A 21,108-nucleotide genomic window follows, 5' to 3' on the forward strand; every position below is an offset into this window, starting at 1 on the left:
ACGTACCTAAAGGCGGGAAGAGTTCTTTCCACTTAAAATGAAAAACCATTGATATGGAGAATGGACAGTTTGAAATATATTTACAGACACAGGCAGAGAGAGAAATAAAGCAAACATGCGGTCACGGTCTATAGAATTGTTAATTTTGAAATAGCACTGCCGTTCACCTGTATCCTTAGATATATCCCAGATATTTCAAAATCAAAGCTCGTTATAGTACAGACGTTACTAAACATTAGCAGAATATTAAAACATATTTATAACATACCTTTCCGTATTTAGCGCGTTTCCTGTGGCATGCAAATAAGTGTTTGGATTGTTTTGTACATAGTCCGCTATAGTAAACGAGTGAGGTGATATCGATTGACAAAAACCAATACAAGCTACAGTAAAAATGCACCACAAACCCGACAGAAAAAATGGAGAAATGTAAAATCTTTTGCATTTATCACAACTGAATTATTAGGTAATTCTTTTGGGAATATGCACCTACCTGCTTTTGCTCGACAAATTATATTTTTAAGTCATAAATCGTGGGAATCTAGATTCGAACCCGCATCACGCAACCTTTCCAGTTAAATTGATAAAAATTCCTCAGTACCTGCGCAGCTGCACGATATTCAAATGAGCAGTATTTTAAACCAGAGAATAATGGCCGCCCGCGGCTATAATTTGAAAAATTTCAAAAGTAGCCCGGACGTTTGCGGGAATTATAATTGTAAATGTTGGATGAGCCGTTTCCCGAGTTGTTGCATGTTCCATGCATGTCTGCATTGCAGAATTTTTTGATCAATATGTAGCTAAATACGATGAAATAGAATTGAGTTTTATATGGTATAGTAATGGTTACTTGGGATAGCTTTTGCTAACGGCTTGGCCCGCGTGGTAGTTTTCCGGGATAAAAGTCCCGCTATACATTTTTCCAGGATAAAAACTAGTATGTCCTTACCAAGGTCTCAAACTATCCCGATACCAAATTTCATCTAAATCCGTTGGGGAGGTTTGAGTTTATAGCGGTCAGACAGGCAGACAGATGCGGCGAGCGCCGTATATAACATTAGAACTTTTAAGAGGATCAATTCCGTCATAAATGTTAGTTGCAAACCTTAACCGTTTATGCAACGGATGCTAACTCATGCTTCGCTGCTAGCGGTCATAGCGTGATGTTATGTAGACTTTAATTATTAAAAATTAATTCGTACCAGTAACTCCTGAGATTAGCGCGTTCCAAATAGCAAACTCTTTAGCTTTATATAACAGTACATATATATTGGTATCTCATGTGACTTTGAGTGTAGGAACAGACTGCGCATGTGTATTGTGCACATGTGTGCACTATAATATCCTGCGTATTTGGCTAATCTCCTTTAAGATTCACCACCATTACCAAAAATTCTAAAGAAAGATTTATATTACAAGATTCAGAACAAGGCACGTTTACTATAATCTGGAAAATTCTTTCAGCTTTTTTAATATACATTAGGCCGGCAAATGAGGCAGTGACAACAAAATTTAAGTGATCTCTGGTAGTTAACATCACAATACCAAAATAATCTCGGTGCTACGGGCTTTATACAAAAGAAATAAGGATTGGAGTTTAGGGGTGCGTTTAAATATCCCGGTAATTATAAACAATGCCCTAATTCCAGATTTGCAATCGACAGCAATATTTAATTTCTTTTTTTCGTTGGCATATAGGAAATAAAACCAATACTTGTAGTCATGTACAAAAATATTTCATTTTAATGTCGTTATTTAAATTAAATTATTGTTACCTAACAATAACAAGTACTTAATATTAGCTTACGTACAAAATACAAAATTTAGAATTTTTAAAATCCTAACATATCTCATCTATTGGACGCATTCCTTCTGCAAACTTATGAGTCACAATTAAGTACTAAGGTTCCCAAACATTCAACGCCCCTTTAATTAACTCGTGAACTTCTCACTTTTTAAAGTTGCTTAGAGGCATAACATAGTATTTCCTTCGGTATTAAAAAAAATAACATTCATAATAATTAACGATGTAATTGCGACACATATTTTTACAAAACAAATGTATTATCGATGTTGATTCGTTAGGAAACTTATAATAAACGAAAGAATAGCCGAAAACCTTTTTCACGTTGAAATAACTGGCAAGATCTACTTGTCTGAAATTTTCATAGTACGAGCATGCCGCTTCGTATGTTGAGATTCATTATTTTTAACCGTACAACATCCAATGAAATTACCAAACAAACACCCTAACATCTAATATGGAAGTAACAAAATGGACGTATTACACTACATAACAGTCTGTTCTAATAACTTAAAGCTACAATAAACATACTAAAATATAAAAGATCATCCCGTAGATAGTTATATTTTATTTTGCTGCTCGATAAACTTACGAAGTGGAATAAAAATAATTCACATGTATACATGTATACAACCATCATTAACTTTTCAGTGTAAACCCACAAATTGATTGTATTAAGTATGGAATTTGGAGTTATAGTATATTTTCGGTGGCTTCTAAGTAAACTATAGTATTTTTACATTATATTTCGTTATCTGAGTACCGTTTTACTTCTAAATAAAAAAAAACTTAATTTATTAACTTTATTTACGTACGATACGATTTCATATACGATAGTTTACTTAGCCGTTGTTGAACAGAGAAATTGAAGTACCAAATGAGTACTATTTCTTGAATTTCAAAGTGATTTTATTTATTTCTTCATAAGTTTATTAAGCAGATTAGCGATTATTCATATAATAATATATTTATATAAATTAGGATATTGTTTTAATACTGATTACAGTTACTTATAGTATGGTAATTGATGGCATTCTATTTACATCCTGGCGTGGTTCGTAATTAATTTAAAAACAAGTATTTACTTAGACCCGCATTATAATATGCAAAAAGACTATAATAATATAATACAACCGTTGTTTAATTAAAAACTAAAATAAGTTAATTCTAAATCGTTTAAAAATCTAGTTAAAGTATTATGCTAGTTACGTGGTTTGTATGTGCAAAAACACACTTTTTTGTAGAAAAATAATTTTGTGAGCACCCTATATTATTTCATGGTAAGGCACGTCACAGTGGGTGATATATTGCTAGTATTTATAGTTCAACTGATTTTTCTTTGTTGATAACTAAAAGGAAAGGTATAACTTTCACCTGCAATGGTTCAAAGTTTAGTTAAGCTAAAACAAATTGCAAAATATAGAATGCTACTTTTTTGTATTATTTATACATTTTTTAATTTTACTCTCATCATTAAAAATTCCATTAAAAACTCGTGTAGAGTTCAAAGTCATCGTTAAGATAAAAAAAAGCAAATTTTTGATTGTTCAATAAATTTTAAGACAAACATTTCGGATAATTGAATACCCAATGGTCAAAAATATATTTTGATGGGATTTAAAGATAAAAAACAATCTTCCTTGACACTGATTAGTTTCGATTCATACTTTAAAAGTCTTTGTATTGTTAAAATCTGAGTAATTGAATAATATTTTGCATAATACCCTCCACATTTGATAAATTGAATACAATGTCATTGACCCACAGTCAGATTTATAAAAACGATTGTATTCTAAAAGGAAGACTTTAAAATACATAATACACATAATATGATACATCTAAAACTAATATAAGTTAAAATCAATTTTATAACTAGCACGCATCCTAAGTGAAGAAATTTTGGAATGTTGATAATGTGTTTGCAGTCTTTGTGATTATGTTAAAATGATATTTGAAAGTTTGAGAAACTCTGTATTAGTAACATTGGTATTTCGCGTGTTTCCTTGCAGAGAAAAGGCTATTATACCTTTGTTAACAAATTAAAGCCTTATTCAGCTAAATTCGTTTCCTTCATACAAGCTCTCGCATACTTCTAGCAATCTTAACACAGGGCTTATGTTATATGGGAACAAAGATCTGGAAACCAAACGACTTATCTGTAATCTTAACCGTATTAGCACTCTCATTGTGTCGTCAAGCCCTCTTGTCCCTCCAGAGTCTGACTGTTGACATGTCTCCAGAAACTTCGCCCAATTCCTCCTTACATATTTCAAAAACCTCAACAAATATAAGAGAAAACACGTCTCATTGCTCACTAAGTAGTCCAGTAACACATCGCTGTCATGCGAAACTACTTTGAGGAATTCTATAAATGAAGATATTGGGTTCAACATTGGTATTAAGTCAGGGTATACGGAATTCCTGTAAACAATACCTACAGTAATGTCCAGAGTACACACCATTGATTCAATCAAATAATCATCTTGTTCACTAAATAGATGAATTAGCATTTTAGTGAAGGGTGTTTCTGGATGGAATTCTAAGCTGTGTCTTATGAAACCGTCCAGCTTTTTAAGAACATCTCGAATAGATCTCTCTACAATTTGCATGTCTTGTATCGCATTGTAATCTGAAGAGTCTATTGAGCTATCTGACGAATCGCATCTCATCTCTTTTACGGTTACAGCAACAGATTTTAGTACTAACAATGACATTCTTTGTAACATTGTTTTGTCGACTTCAGACCTTGACTGGGGTTCGTCATTATCGTCTTCGCCATAGCTCTGGTCTACTAACTGGATAGAAGACGACAACGGCGCGACTTCAGGCCCTAACGAATAATCCCTGATAATCCGACATTCATGTCCTAAAAACCCAAACCCACTTCTACTATTTTGTACTCTGATATCACTTAGTAACCTGAAATCTTTAACATATCTGACAATAGAGTGCGCCAGACAACATATCTCTTCAGGTAATATATCCTGTAATGCCAATGTTGAACCATAACACAGAACTTCATTGAACAAACTTAACAGATGTGTGTATATTAAACTTGGTAGCATTGTATTCCTTAACAAATCAACAAAGCTTTGCAAATCTGCATAGAACGGTTTCGTGTCTATAATTGAGAGATTCGCCTTTACACTTATTATGTTCTCCCATAAAGAGAAAAATGTTAGTATACAATTTTCAGCATTAGCTAAATTCAGGTACCTTAGTAGAAGAAGCTTCATGTTTTTGACTAAAATAGGCCAGTGGTGCTCCAGTGTCTTTATCGTCAGACATTTTATATGTGACGTGTCAAATGATTCCGAGTCAGTCAGGATGACAGTCACACATCCATGTTCATTCACTCTCTCAATTCTTGACAATGGTGGCTCAGGCGACTGTTCCATTTCACATCTCTCATCACCTGGAAACTTTAATACCGGCTCGTGTAGTCGGAACGTCATTGGTTTATTATCAGTTGGCTCAGAAGATGTTGAGGGCACCATCTGGGACTGTGAATTTGTTAATGGGGTCTGTACATTACTGTGGGAACTTGAGGGGCCTTCGCTACTACTTGAATAGCCTACACTACTCCGAAATGGATTGTCTTCTTGGACATGTGAGCTTGCTGGAGTATTTATATAATTGCTATCTTCTAACGGATGCTGCTCCACATCCTTCCACTCCACTATCCTCTTAATTATGTCTAAACTGAAATTAATCTTTTGTACTGTAATCCTATTTATCCTATCAAACAGGTAAATGTTCTCCGCTATCTGTTGAAGCCAATTTTCGTCGACGGTGTCCTTTGAGACTATTAAAAAACTAGCTAGCACTCTACTGGCAACAAATGTAATGAATTTACTCTTATGGTCAGCTAATTCAACAACTTCTGTGATCCAATCATGCCTATTTCTTACAAATATGTCACATGCATGCATTACCCTTGAGCATATTGTTCCAGTGCCATTTTGTTTTAAATATACATCAAACATCAGTTGCATTGTTGACAGATAAGTGAGGGAGCATGTCAAAGGCCATGTTGCGATGTTCAGTTGTCGATCAAACAGTTGCGTGACCATGTTATCATCAAAGCGACAAAGGCATTGGCCAACAAGAGCGTCTTGGAGTATCCGTAATTCAGCAAGTAGTTTATCATCTTCCGAGTTCCAATGCGTTGTGTTGGTGGAGCATGAGGGTATGATATCAACTCCTGTATCAATTGGTAGTCGCAACAAGCTTGAGCAGTCGACGGCATCCTCGCTTACCGTACCGCTGTCAGGCGACTCACCATTCCTGGCAGCGAATTCCTCGGACGTCTCAGCGGGCGGAGTCTCCGCGTCAAAGATGTCCGTAAGAGCGTCGTCCGCGGATCTGTCGCTGCCCTCGTCAATGTCTGGCGCATCGATCCTCTGCTTCTTCTTCACGGGCTGATCTGAAGCCATGCCTTCATCTACGCGAGGTTCACACAAGTGCCCTCGTAAAACCATTAAATCTTTTTCAAATGCAAAACTATAATTTGCGCTGCACACGCAAATCTCTCGGTTCTATTTCGCGACGGGCATAGTTCTGAAAACAAAAAAGACGATACTGAATGCATGACCTTTCCTTGCAGCTACTCAATTACGCGCCCGACAAAGCCTTTTGAATTTCTACGCCATTACAGCGTTCTTATGCTTTCACAATGAATTATAAGTGAAATTTTAGCGATAAGTTATAAAATTTCGATGAATGTAAGGTTTATTCTATGATTTACGATCAAAATTCATTGAACTTTCCAAAATATTTTGATGTCACACATACCGTCGACGAAACGAGGTTGTGCGAGCGCTTGTCCCTGTCGTTGGTATCCATAAATTGTATATAAACATTCACTGCAATCCAATAATGCACAAAATAACACAGTTTTCAGTAATATTTCCTGAACAGATGGATAATTTTGTCAATTACAATTTGTTGAATAGAACATCGACTCCATTACGTACAAATGACGCTCTGTTAATAGAACTACTTTTTTCATCGGAATTTATGTTATAACTTTTATAATCTTATTATTGCACAAAATTAAAGTATTTATAAAAATTGTATTTAAATATTTTACTATCATATAGGGTATAAAATATTACAGAAAAATATTAATATTTAATAAGTACGATCACTTGTGGTATTTCCGATTTCACATCCGGTAGGGACGTTGCCAGTTTGACGACTTCTGAATTTAGCAAACAGTAGCCGATTACCATGTAGATTTTTTAGCCTCATTTTTAATCTAAATATGACGAAACAGTTATCATTTCACAAGATAAGTATATCATAAACTGAAATACAAATCTAGTTATGCTTCTATTATTTATTTTTCATACCTTAACCGTCAAGAATCAAAATTTTAATATATAATAAAAGTTTGTGATTACAGCAGAATAGAAAATTATATTAGTTTAGAAAAATATTTGTTAATAGTTGGTTTGAGGATTAATGATTTCTAAATAAATAACAGCAAAATGGTTATTGTGTTAAGTTAAAATTACCATTTTTTGTGTAATTATTACGAGAACAACACTTTCGCTATATGGCAACACCATTAGTGTCCCTATTGAAAATGTCTGCTTCGAAGCAATCGAAAAATAGTTTTAGCAAAATGATACATTAATTAGCGTTTTAAACGAGTAAACTGTCCAGTATAATCAGGTGAATATCATACAGTTGTGATGTGGTGTGCAATTAATGTGTTAGCAATGACTCATATTGTGTTTTTGCATAACAATCAATAGAACAAATATAGGTTAAGATCTCTGTGATAGTGTTCAGTTAGAAGCTGTATAAAAATATGTTGGATGCAAAAAAGTAAAAAGAACGCCATATATTTATCACACGCAAGTATACGTTATTATTTATTTATAGTTACGATGCGGAAATGAGATCTATATGTCACGGGTTCTTTGGTTTTTTTTTGGTTTGAAAACGTATATAAAAGTTCGAATAGAAGGGTTGCGAAAGTGCCCCGGTATTGAGTGACACCCGCAACCTTGTGCTAAACGAATAGAAAGCATCTATTGCGTTTGAATTTGTTAGACAATGGCGAAATTGTTAATTTTATTTCCTGTTGACCCGACCGATGTAATTGTCAGGTAGTGTCGCTAGATTTTGTTCGCCCGCTCTGGGTGGCGGCTTACATTCATTCATACATTAAATTCAGGTTAGATTTAGTCATTCATTATCATAATCTTATCTAATTGTGTGCTCTATTTCTTAAGGTCAACCACCTCTCATTTCCTAGTTCCCATCTGTTTTGAAAACCGAACGAAATGCGTAATTTTACGTAGAATGTTTATTTTTTTTGTCGTATCGTGTGTAGTTTAAATTGAAATATTGATAAATATTTATTAAATAGATGCATGTTGTTTCTTGCTTTTAGTGTAAATCATTTACCTTTACAATTCATATTGTTCAGGATAAGATCTAATTTATACTTCCAACATGACACATTATTTAAATGAGATGTACCAGGAAAACATAGCCACAAGGAAGTTTATATAATGTGAAACAATCACAATTTACACATATAATTTATCTTTATATTGTATTTATTTTTAAATTGCAATTTATTGGTATACTTTTTGAGGGTTTATCTTCTATGATGAAAGGTTAAAAATCACATTTTCTATACTTAAAATTAAGTATAGGATGAATGTTTCTAGTTACATTTAATGCACTCCTGGTTTACTTTCTAGGTATTAACACTGGTCCTAAAATTAATTATATTGGGCTATTTACAAATATAATATTGCTGTGGAATATGATTGCCAACAGTTTACCTTTGCAAATATTTTAAGCATATGGACAATTGTAGACCAATTGCCTTAAGTAAATTTTTTTTCAGAAAATTTTAATATAAAAACTGCGATAAAATCTGAAAAAAAAAAAATTGTTTTTATTATTGATTAATTTAAATAGCTTATTCATCTTGAAAAACTTTCAATAACATCAATGGTTGTAAGCTAACTAAAATTAGGTTTAAAAGACACAGAAAACCACACTGATTCCAAACACATGTATTATACTAGATTTTTTTCACTTGAATTAATTATCTTCAATTATAAAATTAAAATGTTTTTTTATAAAGTTTAAATAACAACTGAAATATCTCTTTAATTTTTTGCCTATTCTATTCTCACATTTGTGTAGGTGTTTTATGCATGTTGCGGAAAGATGGATCACATATCTAATGCCAGCCTATTTGGGACTTATTCTTAGCAATATCAAGTTAACATCTCATCTGATTAAGTAGTCGTGGAGTAGTAATCTTTGTGCCTACTAACTTACTACAAGTATCCAGTTTATACAAGGAATTGTATTTTATAGCTACACAATAAATATAAACTATATGACGAATCTAAATATTCCTTATTCCCATTACATCATAAAACCATGGTGGTGACATGGAGGGTTCATGCAGACAAGTAACATGTATACATGGATAGAGTAATGAACTAAGTGCTTAGCATAGTGATTATAATAAGTAACACAAGCTCATGTTATCTCGTAAATATTAAAATGGGTTCAATGGTCCCGGTAGAGAACGTCAATATTACATACATATATACAAATGCTTGAGCCATTAGAACTGAAGGGTTAGGCAGAAAAATAACTAGTGTAAATGTATTGGTTTAGTTTGTCTTAATTTTATTATGTCATGAGAAGCAAATTAAATTCCAAAGAGAAGCATGTTAATTGTATGTTTGAAATAAAAAAATGTTGTACAATTTTTTGGCTTGTCATAGTAATTTAACCTAGAACCTCACGGTTTAAAGCTCTAGGAAGCTGTCAATCAATTAATGAAAACAACAATTCTTTATTTACCAATATTCTGAACATACCAAAACAATTTGAAATATGATTTATAGAGTATCCACAAACTAATCTAACATTTATATCTCTTGTAATACTTTTAGGTGCATTAAATGGTAAATAAAGATAGTATAATTCCATATAGATTTAAATCATTGTTGTATGATAACTAATCAATATTGATTAAAATGTTTGTTTACTGCAAGATACATAAATAACATAGCTATCTCATTGAATTTGTATGACATTTATTAAGGATATAGTATTCATTAGTGTAACCGTAGGATTGCCAGTGGCAACGATCAACGGCATAAGGCCCCGCCTAGAGCAAAAAAGTTACTCAGTTTTAACAGCTTTGTTACTTAGATTGTAAAAACGGTCCTCCAAAGCACTGCATTAGGCCCCTGTAAACGTGAGGTCGCCTCTGATGATAGTAGCATGGAATACAAAATCTATTCTAACAATTGCTATTGGTTTAATTAGTATTATGTAGGTACTACAGAATTTTATGGAATGGTAGCTTTTTATTTATTCACAGCAGACATTGTCCTGCCATCCGCCCTGTGGAATGGGGGCGTTTGGAGAATTCCACCACGGTATCCCCTGCCTGTCGTAAGAGGCGACTAATAGGGGCCACGAAGGGGGTCGTCGGCGGGCAGCAGGGGGCTGTCCGCCCTAGTGCATTTCTGTGCATTTTTGCACATTTGTCGGTTGACCCCGGGATGGACGGCAGTGTGTAGTTGGCCTCACGCTGCCGTAGATGCCGAGGGCGTCCTTCGGTGCGCGGAGGCTTCTGAGCCCCCCCCATAGGAGACGGGCCGCAAGGCGGCACCGCGCAGGGGCGGCTGGCGGTCGCAGACTAGACACTTCAACGTCAGAGGAAGCCCGCAGCCGTCCCTAATGCGCCGAAGAGGGTCACCGCGGAGTTTTAGCTGGTAGGCCGTGCATAGGTTAAATTGTATATAGGGTTAGGGACTCGGCCCGGCGGTCGCCCGAAGGTCACCATCAAATCCGGGCGGCTCAACGCCGGGCCGTAAGGCACGGTTACCCCAGCATAACCGCTCAGTCGCCCCCCACGAAGGCTGGGCGGTAGTAATAAGGCACTTTCTCCGCGAAAAAAAAAAAAAAAAAAAAAAAAAAAAAAAAGACATTGTCCTGCCATAGACCGTCTATGTAGAATGGATTTTATTTGAACCTCACCTATTTAGATCCCCATTTTCGTTTCCATGTTTTTAGAATTATCTTTAGCTGAAATCAACCACACTTAAAAAAAATTATTGAAATTGGTTAGTAGGTTCTTAAGATCAGCATGTACGAAAAAGTTTTTCATATAGAAAAATTCCCATTGATTTCCACAAATATTCTTTACACAAACATTACCCTTACAACTCGCACATAATAAAACGGATCAGCCTAATGGTTGACTCATTAGGCTGATCCGTTTTCACAATTTAAGAGCTTAAGACATGCTCCATACATGCAGAAGTTGATTTTTATTTATATACATTAAAAAAATTGACGAATGGGCACTGATTGAATCTTGGCTTAAAAAGAGTTTGTAATTTGGTGCAGATTTACACTGACAATTATAGCAGATGATTTTTTTGAATATTTTGCAAATACAATTGCTAATTAATTAATGGTAACTAATAATTTAATTTATTGGTACTTCTTTTATAACCTTGTTATATAATACATTTAGAAAGGAATTTTGATTAATCTTTGTCTATTAATAAAATGTGTTACATACTGACTAAAGCTTAATGCATAAATTATAATACCTAATGATGGAAGTTGTAACATATTAGATTATTTATTAAAATAAATTTAACAAAAAATAAAACTAATATCTAAATTGAATAGTTTTATTTTTGCTTTAGCACTATCCCACTCAGCTACTTATATAAACAAATATAATAGGTAATTACAATACTACTTTCTTAAATTCTGCATTGAAAAATGTTCTCCGTTCCTTCCTATTTTGTAAGATGCAGGCTTTTAACTTGATTCAAAACTCTAAAAATGACTTGCGCTGTGTTGTTAGATAATCAATTGTATATGTATGATTTTGTATTTGGAGTTCGTGCCTAATTTAAATTGAAAATCGGTTTTCGTATATATGTTGGTGTATTGATACTTAGCGTAGCTGATTGTTTAAATTAGGTTATGTTATAAAATTTTAAAACGTATAAGCTTAGGGTCTGGAATATGTACGAAATATCGCGATAGGTTCTTTATCGTCATAGCTCAAAGTGGTTCCCCCATTTGCGTCTCTGCCTACCCTTTAAGGAATAAAAGACGCGAGTGTGTGTAATAAAATAAAAAGTGGGCTCTGGCCTTTCCTTGGGTTCAAGCATATTCCGTACCAAATTTCACACACGATCGGTTCATTGGTTTAGCCATGAGAGCGTAACATGTAGAGAGAATGGCTTTCTCATTTATAATATGAATGTCACACACATGGTTCTATTTAGTTTGGATAATATTAATATGGACTTATGATGGCTTTGAGTTGCGACTACCCTTGCGCCATGAATTAAAGTTAAGTAACATACTGATATCCTGCAAGGCAGAGAGACTTGGTAAGGAACACTGGATGCAGGCTTCTGACTGATCCGTCTGGTATTCTTTTGAAGAGGCTTATTTTCAGTAGTAGACGTCCTGTGGCCGATAATGAAGATCAAAATGAAATATAGGTTTCATTTTCGTCTTAAATTATATTCAGTAAACTTTTTACTTTACCATCTGTTTGGAAAACGGTTTCTACCGGAGAAGAATGGTCCAGAAATTCTGAAAATAAAGTATAGCCAAGATTAAGATTATTGCAGATCGTTTCATATACGAAGACGCGCCCCACTAAATAACTTAATGCCTCACAGTATGCGTGAACAGCATAGGTGCTCACGCACACTACGATGGATAGCGTCGAGGTTGAAGCTTGCATCAGTCCCCTTACCCCGCAACACCCCCGCTCAAAAAGCAGTGGGGCGCGTCTTAATGGATGAAATTACTATACACGGGGTCTAGATATCTTGCGAAATGTGGGTGTGATACATTTCTACCTAGAAAAGGAAAAAAACACTAGAATTTATCGCACAGTAAAATTATGTAATCTATGTTATTAGACCCAAGGGGGAAAGTCGTATTAATTAATAATTAAAAAGTAAATATTACGCTAAGTGTACATTTCAATTGTGGATATAATAACATCAATTTGGAATTGCGGTGTTGGTTAATTAACAGGTTAATTTAGTGGGCCTTGATCTATATTACTATGGTGTAACTATGTATGTTTCGTCATATTTGATATGACAGGCATTTTAAGGGTTATTCAAGAGTCTAGCTGCCATTGGTCTCAAATAGGAATTATTGAAATATAAAATATATGAATAAAAAAAAATATTAATTAATACTTGTCATCATTATTACTTACAGCTTCTTTCTTTAGGCAGGCTTTTTTTTGGAAACTTCACTATTTTATTCGTCCTGGACAGTCATTCCCGCTTTTGTTAATAGAAAACCTACTTCCTGCTTTTCTGCCCACATTTTTCTCCAATGGGACATCGGCGTAAGAAGCAAAGACTTAACTTTATTTATGCCATCGGCCCTCTGCCTGACGTCAGATCCACTGAGGCAAAATCATTTTATAGAAATCCAAGTATTGTCGACTTAGGAATAGAATTCAGAACTGGCTGTTCCATAGCTATGATATAGAATATGGACCTATATTGTTTACAGCCTTAAGGGCATCTTCAAAATAAATGCGCTGCTTGATAATACCATAAGAATTGACACAACACAAACGACACCAAAGTTAAAGACCTAAGGGCGTCTTTAATTCACTGCTAGTTGCCGCGCTGCTGTCGCGCGTGTCGTTTTTATATATGAACTAGCTTTTGCCCGCGGCTCCGCCCGCGTTATAAAGTTTTTCGGGCTAAAGTTTTCCGTTATAAAAGTCACGCTATATATTTTCCCGGGAGCCTATGTTCTTCCCAGGGTCTCAAACTGTCTCCATACCAAATTTTATCCTAATTTGTTGGGTAGTTTTTGAGTTTAACACGTTCGGGCAGACCGATGTAGCGGGGGACTTTGTTTTATGATATATTTTTGTAGAACTTTTTAAGAGGAACAATCCCGTCATACATTATTGTTGCATAACTTTAACCGTTTACGCAGCGCACGCAACAGAAGCTCTCAAAACTAATAAATTGTCCCCGATTTTGCATCATGTTTCATTACTGCTCCGCTCCTATTGGTCATAGTGTGACGATATATAACCTATAGCACTCCAGGAACAAAGGGCTATCCAACACAAAAATATTTTTTCTGTTCGAACCGGTAGTTCCTGAGATTAGCGATTACTGCTCCGCTCCTATTGGGCATAGCGTGATGTTATATATAGCCTATAGCATTCCAGGAACAGAGAGCTATCCAACACAAAAAGAATTATTCAGTTCAAACTCCTAGTTTCTGAGATTAGCCGTTACTGCTCTGCTCCTATTGGTCATAGCGTGATGATATATAGCCTATAGCACTTCACGAACAAAGGGCTATCCAATAGAAAATGATTTTTTTAGTTCGAACCGGTAGTTCCTGAGATTAGCCGTTACTGCTCTGCTCCTATTGGTCATAGCGTGATGATATATAGCCTATAGCACTTCACGAACAAAGGGCTATCCAATACAAAATGATTTTTTTAGTTCGAACCGGTAGTTCCTGAGATTAGGCATTACTGCTCCGCTCCTATTGGGTATAGCGTGATGATATGTAGCCTATAGCACTCCAAGAACAAAGGGCTATCCAACGCAAAAAGAATTTTTCAGTTTGGACGAGTAGTTTCTGAGATTAGCGCGTTCAAACAAACAAACAAACAAACAAACTCTTCAGCTTTATATAATAGTATTGCCCGCGGCTCCGCCCGCGTTATAAAGTTTTTCAGGCTAAAGTTTTCCGTTATAAAAGTAGTAGTTTCCCGGGAGCCTATGTTCTTCCCAGGGTCTCAAACTGTCTCCATACCAAATTTCATCTTAATACGTTGGGTAGTTTTTGAGTTTAATACGTTCAGGCAGACAGATGCAGCGGGGGACTTTGTTTTATAATATATTTTTTAGACTTTTTAAGTGAAACATTCCCGTCATACATCATTGTTGCATAACTTTAACCGTTTACGCAGCGCAGGCAACGGAAGCTCTCAAAACTCATAATTTTCCCCGGTTTTGCAACATGTTTCATTACTGCTCCGCTCCTATTGGTCATAGCGTGATGATATATAACTTTGAGCACTCCACAAACAAAGTACCTACTATTCAACACAAAAATATTTTTTCAGTTTGAATCGGTAGTTCCTGAGATTAGACATTACTGCTCCGCTCCTATTGAATATAGCGTGATGATATATAGCCTATAGCACTCCACGTACAAAGGGCTATCCAACGTAAAAAGAATTTTTCAGTTTGGACCGGTAGTTCCTGAGATTAGCCATTACTGCCTCGCTCCTATTGGGTATAGCGTGATGATATATAGCCTATAGCACTCCACGAACAAAGGGCTATCCAACGCAAAAAGAATTTTTCAGTTTGGACCGGTAGTTCCTGAGATTAACCATTACTGCCCCGCTCCTATTGGGTATAGCGTGATGATATATAGCCTATAGCACTCCACGAACAAAGGGCTATCCAACGCAAAAAGATTTTTTCAGTTTGGACCGGTAGTTCCTGAGATTAGCGCGTTCAAACAAACAAACAAACAAACAAACAAACAAACAAACAAACAAACAAACAAACTCTTCAGCTTTATATAATAGTATAGATAGAAGTATAGATTTACATTGCCGCGCGAACACTGCAGTAGTCACACGACTAATTTGAAAGCGCCCTAACACTCTAAAATTAATTTTAGTACTATCATGCACCCATTATTAACTGAGAGCCGACTTTCTGATGCTCGGAACTTCATCTTCTTTTTTATTGCTTTGAATGCCGAGACGAGCGATATCTAGAAGAAACACCATCCAACACCTCGAATTACAAAGTATTGTTTGGTATTCCACTGCGCTCGGCATCCTAAGACGTTAAGTCTTATTATGTCCAGTTGTTATACTGGCTACAATGTTCTTTAAACCGGAACACATCAGTGACTACACACTGCTGCTTGGCGGCTGAAATAGACATTGCGATGGTACCTACCCAGGAGGACTCTCACATATGAGAGACCTACCATCAGTAAAATAGCCAGCTATGCTTATTACATTCACCAACAAATATACGAAAAAAATGTTCAATACAAATTAAGCACCGTTTCCAAATACAAAGTCATACATATACAACAAAATTAACAAAACAGGGCAAGTCATTTTTAGAGTTTTGAACCAGTATCTCTAAGTAAATTGAAATTTTAATAACAACAAAGAAAATCTATGGTGTTCTTTTTGCGTCGTTCTTCCATTGATGAACCAAACTGTTCTTTTAGTTTGTATAAATGGTTAAGCGTATTTATTTGTAATAATTAACACAACACTAAACTGAAATTTCTTTTGTTACAGAAACATATATAAAATGGATTGTGAACGCGGGACTTGTAAATTTCACGCCTTATTTTGAAGTTAGTAAGAATCTCCTTAGGACTTAGTGTGAGTGAGTCATGTCTAGTGATCGTCTGGCTTAAATGGTGGACCCTGTGAACGGCAAGATGTCTGACGAAGAAGACTCCTCCCCGGACAGGGCTTTGGGCCCCACCAACAATGTTCCAGGTATGCTTAGCATCGGTGGCGAAGTTTGAAGGGTGATATTCTAAAAGGAAAACTGCAATTGGAACGCAACATATAACGCACTCTTAATAAAATAATGACCCATTCCAAAATTGTCAATTTATGGGAATCGTCAAACAACCAATTTCTATGTGCGACCTTTTAGTTTTTTCCTTTTTTTTCATGCTATAAGATTAATTTTTTACCTATCTTTAATAAGTTCAATATTATAGCAACTTCAAAAAAAAGGTAGCAAACAAAAATTAGTTTTCCGACGACTGCCACAAATTAACAATTTTGAAATAGGTCATTGTTTTATTAAGAGTGCGATAAGTACTACTAACATGCATTAATGCGGTCTACAAATAGTTTAAAATGAAAATTTGATTTTACTTAAGTTACGAATGGGAAGCCGACGTGAATCTGGTTATATGGACCCTTAGCCACTGCTTAGCATAATATAAGGATCTCTAACCAAAATTTGACCTTTTTACGATTATGGACTTAAAACCTTAAGCTATTAAGTTTAACTTAATTTAAGTTGATTACGGCGGTTAGTTTGAAGTAAGCTGTTTGCCTGTTGGCGGTCCTGTTTGAATGTCAGTGTAATTACTGACTACCTAGTGATAAAACTACGATGACGAGTGCAATTCACTGCTAGCAATATAAAATTCAAAGTTATGTTCATACTGTTTGAATACATTCGTCATGCGAGCGGCTCACTCGTCACTCAGATTATAACAAAAACAACAATAACGCTTTTATTATCACACATGAAACATAAGTTTTGAAGCGACAAATTAATCACTAGGATGGCGATGTGAATTAACATTTACACGTACTGATTCATAACGTAATCCTGCGCGTTTGCGATGGCACGACGTCCATGTACGTCCATGTTAATTGCGAGCCCTTTTTAATTTGACAGCATTGTTCCGCGTTTCCTGTTGATTGTTACGGTGCGATGGGTAGTTTTTAAATGCATGCCAGTGGGTCGTTGTATTGTTGGAGTTAGCGGCACGATGATTAATTGGATACTTAATTTTGCCACGAATTTTTATTGAAAAATAAATGGAAACTAAACCGCTGGTTTTATGATGAACGTCACGATTGCGTATAAAAGGTAGAAATGCTAGTCAGAATTGTGAATTGCAATTGCATTGCGTTCGTCAGTAGGTGACGTTAGATGTCTCATCAAACGTACAGTAATTAGCGGAAAAACCGAAAATATGGTTGCACATCGTTGCTAGGCGTCCTAAATGGATGGTTGCAGCTATGTTGGTATGGGTACTTACGTAGGAATCTGTTAATATTGACAGACTTGCATACGAGATATACTATTATGTGGAAGTGTGGGGTTCGGGCGGTGAAAAAGCCGTAATTTATCTAGACGTCTTGGTACGTCACGTGATAACAAAATTACCCATCGTCCATAAATAAACGCAATGCCACAACAGTGCGTGCATACTCTTAGTCCATTGAAATGTTACATTTTTTAGGCCTTACCTTGTGTTTTTTAGAGGACGCAATTTAATTTTGAACAATTGCTTCATCTGTGCCAAAGCGATTCAGGATCCAAGTAATTCGCGTACAAGTCGACAACCGCGGGTTTGTGTTGTACGTAATGAGACTACAAAAAAAAGTATTATGAACCTTATAAACACACGTTCTGATGACGTTGCAATGGACATTGCTTAACATTGAATTTCTTAACATTTTCGCTTATAAATTTTTTATTTATAGTTCTACGACAAAAAGTTACTGGACCAAAGTTGTAGAGAATTTAATTTGCAACAAAAAATGTTTATATTTTTTTTTTGTTAGATAAATAGTTTAAGAGATACATCGTAAAAACCATTTCAACCCCTATTTTTAAGATGGCGGCCGTGGGACAAGGGTGGCGACCCCACAAACTTGGTTTTAGCTTTACACTGACCCCCCCTACACTTCAAAAAAATAAAATTGCGTCCTCTAAAAAACGCAACCCCAAATGTAACTTTTCAATGGACTATCTACCCAAACGGCATACGATACAAATACTACCAGTGATTTTTTCCCCAAAGAATGGGGCATTGGGGAAGGAATATTACCACCTGCATAAGGAAAAATAAGAAATGTGAAAGGGGATTTTGTATATAAGGATGAGCAATAACCGTATTGCCTCGGTATTCGTAGTTTTTTTGCGTGTGCTGTACTATCGCGCTGAAGACTCGATTTGGAATCCCGGGCAGTGTTGTTGGGTTTTTCTGCTCAGTATTAGCCAGAAGTCCAGAAATGTGACTGATAATTAGAATAGGTCTGACGCTCATAACGTGCTACATTACATAGCTGGCAAGATATGTGTAACACTTCTGACTATCCCCGAAAAGGGAAGAAGGCATTACTCTGTATATATAAAGAATTGTGAAAAGTGAGTTCACCGGAAATATCTGAGAGTACGCACAACAGCAAAACTGCCACTTCACACCGTTTTTTTAGATTGAAAATGAATTGAGTTTGTTGACCTAAATATGAATACATGAGATATTATTATTTAATGTCAAAACACAGCTAATGTCTGTATTGTATATGCCAATTAATATTTTACACGAAATTGTATCTCATCTGATGGTAAACACAACACCATACATATACAATACACGGGATCGTGATCCTTAACTAAACAATCGTTTCATTGCATGATCCCGATCTCAATCTTTAATCCGATTCCGAGAATGCACCGATCAAAATAAGTCTTTTGTGAACATGTCAAAAAAAGCTTTGTTCTGATTGGTCAATTTACGATAGATCGAAAAAAGCGATTGGGATAGTTATTCAAAATGGCGGATAACGTATCCTTGTTAAGATTTCACGTGGAATTCTTGTTCACTTCCTTTATACGTAAGTACCGTTCATTCGGCTAGACTAAACGCAGTCGGAATGGAAAGCAATATTTATATTTTTGTATATAACGATGAATATAAATAAATTGCTCGTTATAAGACGCCCACCTGGCCGGTTGTGTAAAGTTTTGATACAAATATACACGTCATTTATCACGTATATCTTTTTATATGGTTACTAGACGCAGTCCTGGATTTGTAAATAGGCCATATAGGCCGCGGCCTATGGCCGGCAGCCTTAAGAGGCAGCAGATTTCAGAGGACGCTCACTCGATTTAATTAATCATTCGTTTATTTAACTTAAGTGCCTTCCATATTACAAACAAATGGAAAATTATTAAGTATTTTAGCAACCTACATACATAAATACATAAACCTACCAACATGGGGCGGCGAAAATAAAGTGGTTTACACTCATAAAAAATATAAATCCGGCACTGATGCGTTTTAGCTCGTTAAATTTCGTCATATTAAATTTTAAAGGCCGAAATATCCATGATTATTAATTATTTTTACGTTTTTCTTTCAACTGCGAGAACTAATCACTAACTAGACGTGAATTTAAATTCTTTACTTGCCAATACTTGTTTAGTTACCCAGATTAAAGCCGAAACAAAATGTATGAAAATGGACCTTGAGGTATCGCCTTAATATTGGTAAATCTATGGAAGCTAACTGTTCGTTTAAATTTGATCTACCAACTCCAGTCATCATAGCTCCATTCACAGTTCCACGATGTACGTCCATACTATCACTATATCTCTTAGCGCTTATATAGCTTAAATTCCATATTGCACATATTACACTTCATTAAAAATGTTGACTGCATGTTCTCTTTCAATAGTTGTAAATGTTCGATACTACAACCTGTTGCTCTGTTGTGGTTATTGCGTGTTTTAATTTGATCTAAAAAATATTGAAAATCTATAATTTTGCGGCTTTTAATAACCTTATTTATTTTGAGTGTAATATCAGGCTCGATTACCTAAAAATTAAAAAATGTATATAGAATATACTATTATTGTTATCGAAGTTTACGCAAGCACTACATACTTAAGTAAAACTGCATATGGATCTAGCCGCGTTTAATTTATACAAGTATAATGACGCCGAAACCTGCACAGGGTTAAACGTCAGGATAAAGTAATATGTAAAATTGATGTGAGCGTGTAAACCTAAACTAGCCCAAATAGTTAAGAAGATAGGTATACTAACTACTACTAGTAGTTTTATTCACTAGCTACATAAATTACCAAATCCCTTATTTCTAAGGTTCAAAGAGGAAAAAGATATAGGATTCCGTGTCTCGTCACTTGAATTTTCTTAACAGTGCGCATCACTGAACACAAAAACCTTGTTATTTGAAAGTAAGCGTACCTATGCATTATGCAAAAAAATCAGCCAAGTGCGAGTGGGACTCGCGCACTGGGTATTTGGCGAGTTGTAAACGTTTTGACAACGGGACAGCAAAGTGATTCTATAAGGCTAAGAACTCACGAAGCGGTTTTTACTCGCGCCCGCCGTGGTTGAGAAACGGCTGTTTTATTTCCAAACTCATGACGACCAAAGATCTGTGCGATCGAATCGAATGTTATGCAGGTAGAAAAGGTATGAGTTACCATTTGGGGATAAAGGAGAAAAAAAACATATTTGCAGGCAAAACAATTTGCTACAAATTGACTTTACAAAATTTATGTAAGACGCATAGTTTCCGAGATATCGCGAAAAAAGTGTTTTCACCCCTTTTTCCATGATGGCAGCCAGGGGACAAGGGGGGCGACCTCACAAACTTGAGATTACGCTTCTATTGACCCCCCACACATGTTCTAAACATAAAA

At 35.5% G+C, this 21,108-nt stretch overlaps 2 protein-coding genes across 4 annotated transcripts in view; one reads left to right on the forward strand and one right to left on the reverse strand.

Moving 5' to 3' along the window:
- Nucleotides 1–2,550: 2,550 nt before the first annotated feature.
- On the reverse strand, nt 2,551–6,959 carry LOC115456344 (protein lines). The gene is made up of 2 exons (XM_030185363.2): nt 6,599–6,959; nt 2,551–6,364 (listed from the first exon to the last, which is right to left on the reverse strand). The coding sequence occupies exon 2, from the start codon at nt 6,283–6,285 to the stop codon at nt 3,856–3,858; it is 2,430 nt and encodes an 809-aa protein (XP_030041223.1). The 5' UTR covers nt 6,286–6,364; nt 6,599–6,959; the 3' UTR covers nt 2,551–3,855.
- Nucleotides 6,960–7,297: 338 nt separating this feature from the next.
- The window catches only part of LOC115456379 (serine/threonine-protein kinase MRCK beta), a 63,077-nt gene continuing 49,266 nt past the window's right edge, over nt 7,298–21,108 (forward strand). For 2 of the 3 annotated variants that reach the window (XM_037436752.1, XM_037436756.1), the window contains exons 1-2: nt 7,298–7,483; nt 16,185–16,391. In XM_037436752.1, the coding sequence (XP_037292649.1) occupies nt 16,307–16,391 (85 nt within the window). In that variant the 5' untranslated portion in view covers nt 7,298–7,483; nt 16,185–16,306. Of the gene's footprint in view, nt 7,669–16,184; nt 16,392–21,108 lie in introns of all 3 variants that reach the window. The other variant, XM_037436746.1, reaches the window with a different exon arrangement.

The sequence above is a fragment of the Manduca sexta genome, chromosome 2, assembly GCF_014839805.1.
Source record: "Manduca sexta isolate Smith_Timp_Sample1 chromosome 2, JHU_Msex_v1.0, whole genome shotgun sequence".
NCBI lineage: Eukaryota > Metazoa > Arthropoda > Insecta > Lepidoptera > Sphingidae > Manduca > Manduca sexta.

Bases quoted from the DNA above. Each gene is read 5' to 3' on its own strand.
- LOC115456344 (XM_030185363.2), bottom strand. From the start codon at position 6,285: ATGGTTTTACGAGGGCACTTGTGTGAACCTCGCGTAGATGAAGGCATG.